This window comes from Echinops telfairi, unplaced genomic scaffold (genome assembly GCF_000313985.2).
Source record: "Echinops telfairi isolate 266 unplaced genomic scaffold, ASM31398v2 ScPeMD7_37;HRSCAF=141, whole genome shotgun sequence".
NCBI lineage: Eukaryota > Metazoa > Chordata > Mammalia > Afrosoricida > Tenrecidae > Echinops > Echinops telfairi.
The window spans coordinates 547252-559378 of NW_022103935.1; the positions used below are offsets into that span (position 1 = coordinate 547252).

The 12127-nt window shown below is 62.2% G+C and overlaps 1 protein-coding gene across 5 annotated transcripts in view; it reads left to right on the forward strand.

The window, feature by feature from the left end:
* The window catches only part of EPS8L2 (EPS8 like 2), an 18751-nt gene extending 8422 nt beyond the window's left edge, over window positions 1-10329 (forward strand). For 4 of the 5 annotated variants that reach the window (XM_045290474.1, XM_045290475.1, XM_045290476.1 and 1 more), the window contains 17 exons: window positions 2375-2536; window positions 3047-3196; window positions 3265-3344; window positions 3435-3583; window positions 3688-3758; window positions 3902-4028; window positions 4125-4213; window positions 4485-4559; window positions 4775-4923; window positions 5054-5186; window positions 5412-5524; window positions 7910-8018; window positions 8501-8620; window positions 8786-8858; window positions 8955-9135; window positions 9260-9392; window positions 9512-10329. In XM_045290474.1, the coding sequence (XP_045146409.1) occupies window positions 2375-2536; window positions 3047-3196; window positions 3265-3344; window positions 3435-3583; window positions 3688-3758; window positions 3902-4028; window positions 4125-4213; window positions 4485-4559; window positions 4775-4923; window positions 5054-5186; window positions 5412-5524; window positions 7910-8018; window positions 8501-8620; window positions 8786-8858; window positions 8955-9135; window positions 9260-9392; window positions 9512-9592 (1995 nt within the window). In that variant the 3' untranslated portion in view covers window positions 9593-10329. The remainder of the gene's footprint in view (window positions 1-2374; window positions 2537-3046; window positions 3197-3264; window positions 3345-3434; window positions 3584-3687; window positions 3759-3901; window positions 4029-4124; window positions 4214-4484; window positions 4560-4774; window positions 4924-5053; window positions 5187-5411; window positions 5525-7909; window positions 8019-8500; window positions 8621-8785; window positions 8859-8954; window positions 9136-9259; window positions 9393-9511) is intronic. The other variant, XM_004717165.4, reaches the window with a different exon arrangement.
* The last annotated feature ends 1798 nt before the right edge of the window (window positions 10330-12127 follow it).

A 12127-nucleotide genomic window follows, 5' to 3' on the forward strand; every position in this document is an offset into this window, starting at 1 on the left:
ACTAGAGGAAAGTGTATGTTTCATCGTTGCTACACTGCACCCTGACTGGCTCCTCTCCTCCCCGAGACCCTTCAGTAAAGGGATGTCCAGTGGCCTGTGGGCTTTGGGTCTCCACTCTGCATTCTCTATGATGTGATTTTTTGTTTTGATGATGCCTGATATCTGATCCCTTCGACACCTCGTGATTGCACAGGCTGGTGGGCTTTGTTGCTTCTGGGCTAGATGGCCGCTTGTTTACCTCCAAGCCTTTAAGACCCCAGACGCTTTATCTTTTGATAGCCGGGCACCCTCAGCTTTCTTCGCCCATCTCAAACGCTTGTTGACCCCTGGCTTAGATCAGCGATCCTGTCTTCCTTATTTCCATACTCATGAATGGCTGGGAGCGCGCTGCTGCTGGGTCCACAAAGCTGGGCTTGTGTGGCTGTTATCCTTCCTTCGGGGTAGAATGTCAGCTGATTGATGGTCTCCTTGCCCAGGGTTCCGTGGAAGGGCGTGGCTTCTTCCTGATGACGTTGGGACTGGCCAGTTACCTTCTTCCTGGGGGTGTTTCCCCTAGTTGTGAGAGGGCATTTGTAGTGGCATCGATCCTCTCACAGCGACTGCGCTGTCCTCACTGGCAGGTCGGCTGCCTGGCACGCGTGCCGTGTTTGCTGCGCGTGGGCAAGTAGGTCATTCTCCTGGTTCATCCCAGTGAGCAGCCCTGTTGCCCTGTCCCAGTCGCTTTTCCGCCGTCTCGTCTCCCTGCAGTGAAATTGTGAGGTGAAGACCGTGCCCTTCACAGGGGTCACCATGCTGCACCCCAGAGACTGATGCAGCCATGGTAGTCCAGATCCGTGGAAGTGGGCGCAATGAGCAGTGAAACCTCTAATGGGCGGTGGGTCATTCCTCGTGGGAGGCCGCCTGGAGCTTTGACCTGCCATTATCATTTTGAACACGCAGCCTGCTTCCTGGAAATCTCACTCATTTCCTGTGAACTCTGCTCGTCCCCTGCTTTCTGACGTGTCCATCTTTCACATTTCACTTACTCTGATTTATACTACTGTGATTTGAAAGAAGTATTCCCATTGGCCCACACAGGACCGCAGGCAAAGAGGTGTGTCTGCTACAGACTCACGGTCCTTGTCTACATTCGAGAGATTGGCCTTCTCTTGCCCCACTTCTCCCCGCGCCTGGTTTCTGCTGTTGTCTGTAGGGTTCTCCTTACCTTTGAGTTGACTGGGATTTCCCTTTGAAGTTCTGCACGGTCTGTCTTCTTAGGGGGATCAAGGTCCGAGATGACCAGAACCTTCTAGCACTTTCAGGGCCTGTGTTCCAGGGAGGCCTCTGCCTGGCCAACTGGAGGCCGCCTGCGTCCAGTGGACCCATCATGGTCCCTGGTGTTGCTTCTTCCTGAGAGAGTTCAGGCCAGACAATGGGGAGGAAGGGGGGAAGCTTGGCAGCAGTGGGGGTCCTTTGTCGATGGCTTAGATGGAGAGCAGGTGGATGGCACAGGGAAAGGCTTTGGGAAGCATCCCGTGGCCAGGTGTGGATCCTATGACCAGGTGAGAGTCCTATGGTCAGGTGTGGGTCCTTTGACCAGGTGTGGTTCTATGACCAGATGTGGGTCCCATGACCAGGTGTGGGTCCTATGACCAGGTGTGGGCCCTATCACCAGGTGAGAGTCCTATGACCAGGTGTGGGTTCTATGACCAGGTGAGAATCCCATGACCAGGTGAGGATCCTGTGGCTTGCTGGGCAGAGTTCACCCCAGAACCCAGGACATTCGTATACTACACATGGTCATGGGGGTCAGGCACCCCCCAGTGCAAATAAGCAGACCCCCCTACCCCATGCAGTAACCACACAGCCGTAAACAGTCTGGAACCATAAAGTGCCAATTTCACCTTGAGTAGTGCTAAAGGAAAATGATGCCACGCCAGGGTGGACAGACACCATGTGCCAGATGGTCAGGGTAGACCACATGGCTTCAAAGCGGGTAGCGGGCAGTGAGCACCTGGTGGTCCTGGGTCAGCACAGGTATTGGGTGGAGATGGGGTAAGTGGGTTAGGGCCTCAATGTGCTTGTGAGTTTTGAGGGGTTCAAGGTATGGCCATGCCCCCTGTGGATATCCATCAAGTGAGAGATCAATCCCCCTAAGGTGGAGCTGTATCCCCCTCGGAGCCCCCAGGGTGGGCCCAATCTCCTCACTGCCCCCCACCCACCCACTAAGCTGTGTGCTCTCAGAGCCTACAGGGGAGAGCTTTGCCCACCCCCAGCCCCCAGGGTAAGGCTTTGCCCCTGGAGGCCCCTGAGGATGGGCATGGCCCCTTGGACCCAGAGGGGGGAGGGCTCCATCACAGGGCAGCACCCCCCAGCACTGCCCACCCACCTCCAGCACCTGGCCACATTCATCATGGACAAGAGTGAGGCCATCGTCTCTGTGGACGATGCCATCCGGAAGCTGGTGCAGCTGAGCTCCAAGGAGAAGATCTGGATGCAGGAGATGCTGCTGCAGGTCAATGACCAAACCCTGCGGCTGCTGGATGTCGAGTCCCAGGTGTGTGGGGCGGGGCACCGGGGGAGGGCCCCGAGGGGCTATGGTTCATGGTGTGCCTCGGCCATCACTGGCCATGTCCTTCAACAGTGGCCCTTCTCCATTGGTACCCATGGTCCACCTCCTGGCCCCATCCCTCTATGCCCAAGTCATCTTTCTACCTGGTCCTTGACCTCATTAAAAAGCCACACCCATGTGCCTGGGACTGTGGGCATCACACAGAACTCCTCTTTTCTGGGGGTCAGCTGAACCCACGTCCCAGGCCTGGAGCCACCCCCATCCAAGCCGTGCCCCTCGTGCTTGAGCCCTGACTGCAGCCCCTACCAGTGTCCTGGTGCCAGCTTCCTCCCCCCTCCCCCCTCCCAAGCTCAGGAGGAGCTGGAGAACTGCTCACTGCGCAGCAGCACCCCCCCTCCCAGCCTCCCTGTGCCCCCTGCCCCGCCCAGGAGGAGCTGGAGAACTGCCCACTGCGCAGCGCCCCCCAGCCTCCCTGTGCTCCCTGCTCCCCCCCAGGAGGAGCTGGAGAACTTCCCACTGCCCACGGTGCAGCACTGTCAGACCGTGCTGAACCAGCTGCGTTACCCGTCGGTGCTGCTGCTCGTGTGTCAGGATTTGGAGCAGAACAAGCCCGACGTGCACTTCTTCTACTGTGACGAGGTCGAGGTGAGGGCCCGTGGCCGCGGGGCAGCGCGCGCCTTGAGCCGGCCAGGCCTGACGCCCTGTCCCTGCAGGCCGAGCTAGTGCATGAGGACATCGAGAGCGCCCTCACTGACTGCCGCCTCGGGAAGAAGATGCGTCCGCAGACCCTCAAGTAGGGCAGGGTGGGGGTGGGGCGCGAGGGCTGGGGCGGGGCCAGGGCTGGGACTCGGCCAGACTGAGCGGCCCTTCTGTGGCACGGCAGGGGTCACCAGGAGAAGATTCGCCAGCGACAGTCCATCCTGCCCCCGCCCCAGGCCCCGGCCCCCATCCCCTTCCACCGCTATGGTGCTGGGGACTCTCCCCAGGCCACCAAAAACCGTGTCGGCATGCCGGTGCCGGTCAGCGAGTCAGGTAAGCGGGAGGAGGCGGCGGGGCGGGGGCAGTGGGGCGGCCTCAGCCCTGGGGCCTGCAGGGGGTCCTTGCCCCCGCCCCACAGCGGCCCTGTCCCTCTCCAGCCTTCCGCCGGCGCGACTCTCAGGAGGAGGAGCCGCGGGCCGTGCTGGCGCAAAAGATCGAGAAGGAGACGGTGGGCGCTGCGGGCTGGGGGGCGGCAGTGGGGTGGGCCTCGCAGACCCCTGGCCAGGCGCGACCAGCGTCCTCCCCCACAGGCCAGGGGCCGAGGGGCTGCGGGGCCGCAGGCCCTGACCCCAGTCCCTGTTCCCACCCCAGCAAATCCTCAACTGTGCCCTGGACGACATCGAGTGGTTCGTGGCGAGGCTGCAGAAGGCCGCCGAGGCGTTCAAGCAGCTCAACCAGCGCAAGAAGGCCAAGAAGAAGAGCAAGAAGGGGCCAGCAGGTGCGGGGGCGGGGCCCCGGGGTAGGGGCGGGGCCAGGGGCGGGGCCCGGGACTGGGCAGCGCCAGGCTCACGCCCCGCCCCTGCCCCGTGCCCAGAGGGCGTCCTCACGCTGCGATCGCGGCCCCCCTCTGAGGCCGAGTTCGTCGACTGTTTCCAGAAAACGAAACTGGCCATCAACCTGCTAGTGAGTCCGTAGCCCCAGCCCCGCCCGCCCCATTTTCTCGGCCCTGCTCCTCCGACCCCGCCCCATGTCCTCTGACCTGGCCCATCCCTTCTCTGATACCTCCCACTATCGTCTGCCCCAACCCTCTCCTCTGACGCCTCTCTTCTCCTGAGACCCTCCCCCTTCTCTGACCCCACCCCTTCTCTAGTGACCCCACCCACTATCATCTGCCCCGCCCCTCTTCTGACATGCCCCCTGTCCTCGGGCCATGGCCCACGTTCCCCACTTCTAGGCCAAGCTGCAGAAGCACATCCAGAACCCCAGCGCTGCGGAGCTGCTGCATTTCCTCTTCGGGCCTCTGGAACTGGTGCTCGGGGCTCGGGGGGCGGGGGCTGGGACTGGGTTGGGGTGGGGAAGGGTGGGAGCTAATGCCCTGCCCTGCTTTGGCCATCTCTCAGACCCCTGACCTGCCCCGAGTCCCTTCCCAAGGGCAGACCGACCGTGGAGGCCGCAGGTTCGCTAGAGGGCCATGGGACCTGGGGTCCGTCAGGCAGACCCCCTCTAAGCCCTGCTCTGCCCTAGATCGTCAGTACCTGTGGGGGCCCCGACCTCGCGCGCTCTGTCTCCAGCCCCCTGCTCTCCAGAGACGCAGTGGGCTTCCTGCGAGGCCACCTGATCCCCAAGGAGATGGCTTTGTGGGAGTCACTAGGCGAGACCTGGACCCGCCCCCGGTAAGGCAGGGGGACTGGCAGGGGGAGGGGCAGGCAAAGGACCCAGCCTTGGTAAAGGGGGCGGGTGTGGACTGAGGCGGAACCTGTAGGCTGCCAGGGGCGCGGCTTACCCCCAGACCTCTCTCCCCAGGGCTGAGTGGCCACGAGAGCCTCAGGTGCTGCCATATGAGCCCAAGTTCCACAGCGGCTGGGAGCCACCTCTGGACGTGCTTCGGGAGGCCCCCTGGGAGGTGGAGGGGCTGCCAGCCGGCCCCCGTGACGAGGTCAGAGCCTACAGCCCCACCTGGCCAACAGCCTCCCCCACCACCCACCCACCCACCCCACCACCCTCCTGGCTTGGGGTCAGGCTGGGTCCCTGTCCTGGCCCTTCAGTCACATCACCCCTATCAACCCTGTCCTGTGTCTCATGTCCCCAGACCTAGAGCCTGCCCACACGCTCGCTCTCGGCCCCGCCCACACCAAGCCCAGACCAATCCCTGTCCCCACAGCCACCTCCAGTGAGCCGACTATCCTTCCGGAACCCCCCGAAGCACAGCCTGACATCTGAGCCCACACCCCTGGGGGATGCCCTCCCACCGGTCAGCAACCCGCACGCCCACAGGTAGGCCACAAGGAGCATGCTGGACACGCATGTTCCAGACCCCACTCTGCCCGCTATGCACCACAGGATGGTGCAGGATCTCTCGGGGTTGGGACCATCCCCACCCCCTTGTTTGGGTATGCTACCACCAGGTGGCGGTAAACACCTTTCTCACAGGCTTCAAAGTGCCTGCCTTCCAGGTAAACCTGGGTGCCCTTGCTAACTTTCTTTTTTTTTTAAACATTTATTAGGGGCTCATACAGCTGTTATCACAATCCATACTCACATCAATTGTGTAAAGAGCATTTGTACATCATTCTCAAAATATTTTCTCTCCCCTTAAACCCCCGACATTAGGTCCTCATTTTTCCCCCCCCCTTCCCCGCTCCCCCTTCCCTCATGAGCCCTTGATAGTTTATAAATTGGTATTTTGTCATATCTTGCCCTGTCCGACGTCTCCCTTCACCCACCTTTCGGTTGTCTGTCCCCCAGGGAGGAGGTCACATATAGTGTCTTGTAATCGGTTCCCTCCTTCCTACCCACTCTCCCCTTACCCTCCCTGTTTCGCCACTCACACCACTGGTCCTGTAGGGCTCATCCGCCCTGGATTCCCTGGATTTCCAGTTCCTATCTGTACCAGTGTACATCCTCTGGTCTAGCCAGCCTTACAAGGTCGAATTCGAGTCATGGTAGTGGGAGCGGGGAGGAAACATTTAGGAACTAGAGGAAAGTTGTATTTCTCATCGTTGTTACATCGCACCCTGACTGGCTCATCTCCTCCCAGAGACCCCTCTGCAAGGGGATCTCCAGTGGCCTACTAATGGGCTTTGGATCTCGCCCCTGCTAACTTTCTAACACTCCATGGGCCTTCACGGGAGCCAGAAGCACCCCGCCTTACACATCATGACACATGAGTGTCATGATGCCCCTCACTCACCAAAACCCTGATGGCTTCCCACACACTGACTGTCCCCGGATGGAGCAGTTGGGGTTGGCTTAGGACAGGGGGTGGGGGCTAGACTAAATAGCCCCCTTCAACATGCATACCTACAGATGTATGCACAAGGTAGCATGCACACACCATCCCACATACATGTCACACATCGGACAGAGATGGGCTGTCCTTGTCCGCCTTTGCCCCACTCCTTTCTGGTCTCCCATCTGGCCAGGAGCTCCGTGTGGAGCTGGGCCGCTTTCAGGAAGTGCTGTGGGTGATGCATTGTGCTGCTGACTGCAGTCAGCAGTACGAATCTACCGGAGAGACTGATGAAGCTCTCTGCTTCGTGAAGATGAATGAGCAGCCTCAGAGACCCAAAGGGGCAGTTCTGCGCTGCCCAAGGGGTACATAGGAGTCGGCACTGACTCCATGGCGGTGCGTTTTGTGATGTTTTGAGTTTTGCTGCTGTACGTGCCCTCGGGTGGGTCCAGACTCACAGCAACCAGAAGTACATCGGAAGGAAGCACCGCCCGGTCCTGCCGCCGCTTCATGCCTATTCCCAAGTTTGAGCCCACTGTTGCAGCCACGGCGTCAGTCTGGCTCCCGAGCGTCTTCTTTCTCCCTGGCCCCTGCTGTACCAAGCACGGGGTCCCTCTCCAGGGGCTGGTCCCTCCTGGCGGCATGCCCAAAGTATGTGAGGTGAAGGCTTGCCAGCCTTGCTTCTAGGGAGCACTCTGGCTCTACTTCCTCCAGGAGAGAATTGTTTGCGCTTGGGACAATCCGTGTTACTTTCTATATTCTTCGCCAGCACCGTACTTCAAATGGATCTATTCTGTGATCTTCCTTATCCAATGTGCCACTGTCGCATGTGTGTGAGGTGACTGGAGACACCAGGGCTGGCCAGGTGCACTGTAGACCTCTGACTGACATCTTCAGGAGGCCAGGGACTGGCTACCCACCCCTGAACAAGTCTGCTCTCTGGCCTCAGAGTCAGTCCACCCTGGCCCCGCTGGGAGCCGGGTAGCTGGGACCCTGAGGCTGGTCTCCTGGGGCTTCACCTGGAGGAGGGAGGGACGGTGCAGGGTCGCCCCAGCCAGGACAACTCACCCCTGTGCCTGTGCCCCTGAGTGAGTGACTGGGGGGCAGTGCCGAGCTGGGCTCTCTTCTCCAGTGCTCAGAAGGCTCACTGGTCGGCTGGCTGCGGGTGGGGGTGCCCTTACCCTGTTGTATCTGGCTCACGCCAGCCTCTTGCTCACCCCCCCAACCCACCCACCTTGTGCCTGCCCCACCCCCCCTCCACCTTAGCTGGGACTGTCACAGTTCCACTGGCGGTTGGCAGCAGCCTCCCTGCCACAGCCTCCCAGCACTCAGACCTGGCTGGGTGCTGGGGCAGCTGCGCCCTCCCAGCCAGGCCGCCAGGCCTCCAAGGAGACCTCCGCCCCTCTGGACCTTAGACCCTCTTGTCCCAGCAGAGGCTACGATCCAGCACCTGCCATGGGCAAGTACGTCAAGATCCTGTACGACTTCACAGCCCGGAACGCCAATGAGCTTTCCGTGCTCAAGGACGAGGTCCTGGAGGTGAGGCTCTGATGGGGCGGGTCTGGGGGCACTGTCAGGGCCGCCTGCCTCCGGGCAGCAGCATGCTGCCAGGGCCCCCATCCCGGGGCTCTGCGCTGAAACCCCTCAGCACAGTGGGTCTTCTTGCCTTGGGAATCTCGGAGGGGTCCAGGCTCCGACTGGGGGGTGGGCAGTCTCTGGGGTGGTAGCCCCTTAGTGGGACCACTGGGACTTGCCATCTGCACCCTTCCCGCCCCCCCACCTCAGAGGCCCCTCAGGGGCACCACTGTTGGTACCAACCCCAAATCCAGGCCACCTGCTGGGACAGAAAGTGGAGCAGGCTGGGGGCAGGGCGATCTAGATCCACACCCAGAATTCCGCTCCAGAGACCTGGGTGGCCGGAGCAGATGGGGAGGGAGGGCTGGACCAGGGGTCCTCCCCTGGATGCCCAGAAGGAGGGCGGTGGGCACGTGGCTCTGGCCTTGAAGGCGGTGGCCCGGCAGGTGGTGGAGGACGGCCGGCAGTGGTGGAAGCTGCGCAACCGCAGTGGGCAGTCCGGCTACGTTCCCAGCAACATCCTGGACGAAGTGCGGCTGGAGGAGGTGGGCACGCCCCTCGAGCAGGTAAGAGGGCTGGCGAGCCGGCAGAGGCCTCTGGAGGTGGGGTGGGGGCTGTCTCCCCACCGGGCGGGGATGGTGAGGCAGGCCTGGGTGGGTCATCATCCCCTGAGCTGCACGTGTCAGCCGGGAGCCCACCTGACTCGGCTCCCACCTCTGTCCACCCCACAGGCTGGTCCGAAATACTGGGGTCCTGCCAGCCCCACCCACAAGCTGCCTGCCAACTTCGCTGGGAACAAGGATGGTGAGAGCGATGGGGGCCTCCCGGCCGCCCGGGTTGGGGCAGAGTGGGGGAGGGGAGAGGGGAGGGACGGGCACGGGCTGACCCCTGCCCCCTCAGAGCTGATCCATCACATGGACGAGGTCAACGACGAGCTCATCAAGAAGATCACGCACATCAAGGCGCAGCCGCCGCGGCACTTCCGCGTGGAGCGCAGCCAGCCCGTGCGCCAGCCGCTCACCTTCGCGTCCGGCCCCGACGAGGTCCGCGCCTGGCTGGAAGCCAAGGCCTTCAGCCGGCGGTGAGCTTGCAGCTGCGCGGGACCGACAGGTGGCCGGGCGGGGCGGGGCGGGGCACCTGGCCGGCCGCCAAAGCCCGTGCTCACGCCGCCCTTCCTCCTTCCCCCCGCCCGCCTGCCTGGCCAGGGTCGTGGACCACCTGGGCATCCTGACGGGCCCCCAGCTCTTCTCCCTTAACAAGGAGGAGCTGAAGAAGGTGTGCGGGGAGGAGGGGAGTCGCGTGTACAGCCAGCTGACGGTGCAGAAGTCCCTGCTGGAGGTGAGGGTCCCCTCCATGCCCGCCTCCACCCTGCCTGCTCCTGCAGGCCAGGAGTCTCCCCAGGGCCTGGGGAGGCTCCAGGCTCAGGCTGTGCCCCTCCCCGCCCCTCCTCTCCCCAGAAGCAGCAGGGCGGCTCCGAGCTGGAGGAGATCATGAACAAGTTTCATTCCAAGAACCAGAGGCGGCCGGATGAGAGCTAGACCTGCCACTGTCCTTTCCTGCTCGTCGACAATGGCGCCGGCCGGCTGCCCTGCCCACTTCTCCGAGTATTATTTTTATATGTGCATGCGTTTTTTACCAAGGAGGTGGACAGGGTGGGTGCCATTGGCCCTGAACTGGCTTGAGGCCATCCCACCAGCCTGGCCACCAGGTAGCCCCGCTGCCACCTGGCCCCAGCCCAGCCAGGCCCCACCCACCTGCCCACAACATGGCCGACCTCAGCCAAACTGCCACCTCGAGGTGCCAGCCCCTCCCACACACACACCTGTCCACTGAGGCCAGGCCCCTCCCCCACTCAACCCCACCCCACTTCTGCTTAGAACTGAACATCCAGGAGGTTAGGGGGACCCTTCTTCCACCTCCACTGGCCCCCAAACCCAACCACCCTCCCCTGTCCATAGCTGTTGCCTCCTGCACCCACCTATACCCTGACACCAGCCTGCCAGCGAGTCCTGCCCCAGCCACTGCCCACAGCACACCCCCTGGCTGCCCCACCCCTCAGTGGCCAGAGGAGGGGTCCCAGGATAGGAACCCCCTGAAGCCATGATGGGGGCATCCTTTAGAAGAGCAGGGCAGACTTGGAAACAATCACCCCAGTCGTGGCTCCGGGCACCGCCCCACGGCCCTCGAAGCCCCCTTCTTCCCCCCCTGCCCCCCTGCCTGAGACAAGCAGTGGTTACAGCCCCCAGGCTACATATCAATAAAGCTATTACAAGTCTCCCAGCAGCCCATGTCTGTCCTAGGGACCGGGAGGGGCGGGTTACTGGACCCTGAAGTCTGCCTGATCCCAGGGGACAGGGCCCTGCACACCCCTGCCCGAGAGGGGCCCTCCAGAGTCAGGGGAGAGGCTGGTCTGGGAAGGTTTGGGCCAGAGTCAGAGGTGTGGCCGAAACTAGATTTAGGGAGCTTAGGCCCAAGCTGGAGGAGCGCTCAGTGGGTGTGGGACCGGAAGTCAAGTGGGGCTGCTGCCCAGTGTGGGAACAAGGGCTACCCTTGGTGACTGTGCCAGACACCTGCATCCAGGTGCCCCAGCCCACCTGAGCTCCCGGGCCCTCCCTTGGAAGTGGCTTTGGCGCCCTCTGCTGGCAGCTCTGAGCGCTGCGGTGGCTGGCGGCCAGGGAGGCCCTAGTACCTGGCGTGGTTGCTGTAGACTTGGCCTGTGCTCACAGACCTGATCCTGGGCAACATACCAGAGGGGTGATCTGTCCCAGGGTCTCCAGGGCCAGCAGGCTGGAGCCCAGGCCTGCAAGGGTGTTTTCTTCGTGGAGTGGATGGCAGTGGTTGGGTCCACGTCTCCGGGCTGGGCCTGAAACCCGGGCTCAGGCTTGGACAGACCTCTCTGGACCTTGATGTCCAGTCAGGAGATGTCCAGTCAGGCTGCCTGGGACCTGGTGTCCTCTGTGTGATCAGTGTGTGGGCATCAACACTCCTCCCCCCCTGGGCCAGATTCAGGGTGTATACATACCCAGGCCCTGGGCACTCCGGAGTCCCCTAGTTGTCTCTAAAGATGGGGAGATGAGCCCTAAAGGAAAAGAGAGGAACAGGGTGCTGGCCCCCACCCCTCAGCCCACAGACTCCACTAATCTGGAACCCCAAGTCAAACATACTAATCCAGCTCCCTCCCCCCATCCTGCTCCACCGAGGCTCCTCCATTCCTTGACAGCCAGCCCCCACCTCCAGGGACCCCAGCCACAGCAGCCCCCACCTCCAGGGACCCCAGCCACAGCAGCCCCCACCACCAAGGACCCCAGCCACAGCAGCCACCACCACCAGCGACCCCAGCCACAGCAGCCCCCACATCTAACAGGTTCTGTCTTAATCCAGAGCAGCTAGCTTTAGGGGGCAGCATGTCCAGGCTGGGTCAGCACCCCTCCCAGCCCCATCCTGTTCTGACCCCTCTCTCCATATGCACTGGCCTCCACCCCCAGGACCTGCTGGCTCCCACATGCTCTGAGCCCCCATCTGCTGTGGCCTCTGAGCCCCTAGAACTGTCCCTGCCCCTCCCAACAGGCTGCCCCACCACTTCCTGGACACTCCCAAGAGCAGGGTGTGGCCGCGCCACCTGCCCACAAGGTGAGATGGCCAAGGTCTCCCATCTGCCAGCCTCAGAGCAGATGAGTCACCCTGTCAAGTCCCCAGGACAGATATTGGTGCCAGGCACCCTGGACAGATGAAGGAGAGGGCGCCTCAAGGCTGGGTCACCTGCCCGAGGGGCAGGGGGTGGGAGTGTTGAAGACCGGTTCCCTGCCTCTGCCTGAGTGTCCTTAACTTCTCACACCCTGGCCTCCCTGAAGCCCCACCCATGGGGTGTGACTCAGTGGGGTGTCTGGGCTGCAGGGGGTAGGAGGGATCTGGCTGTGGGGGAGGCAGGGCTTCAACCCCTGAGTGGCCTGAGCTTCAATCCCCAGACCTATATGGAGTCATTGGCCCTGGACCAGCTGTGTCTCTGTGAACAAGGCCCAGCTCTGTCCTTCAACAAGTGTGCTTTTCAGGCTGTCCCCAGCCCAGTGTGGGCT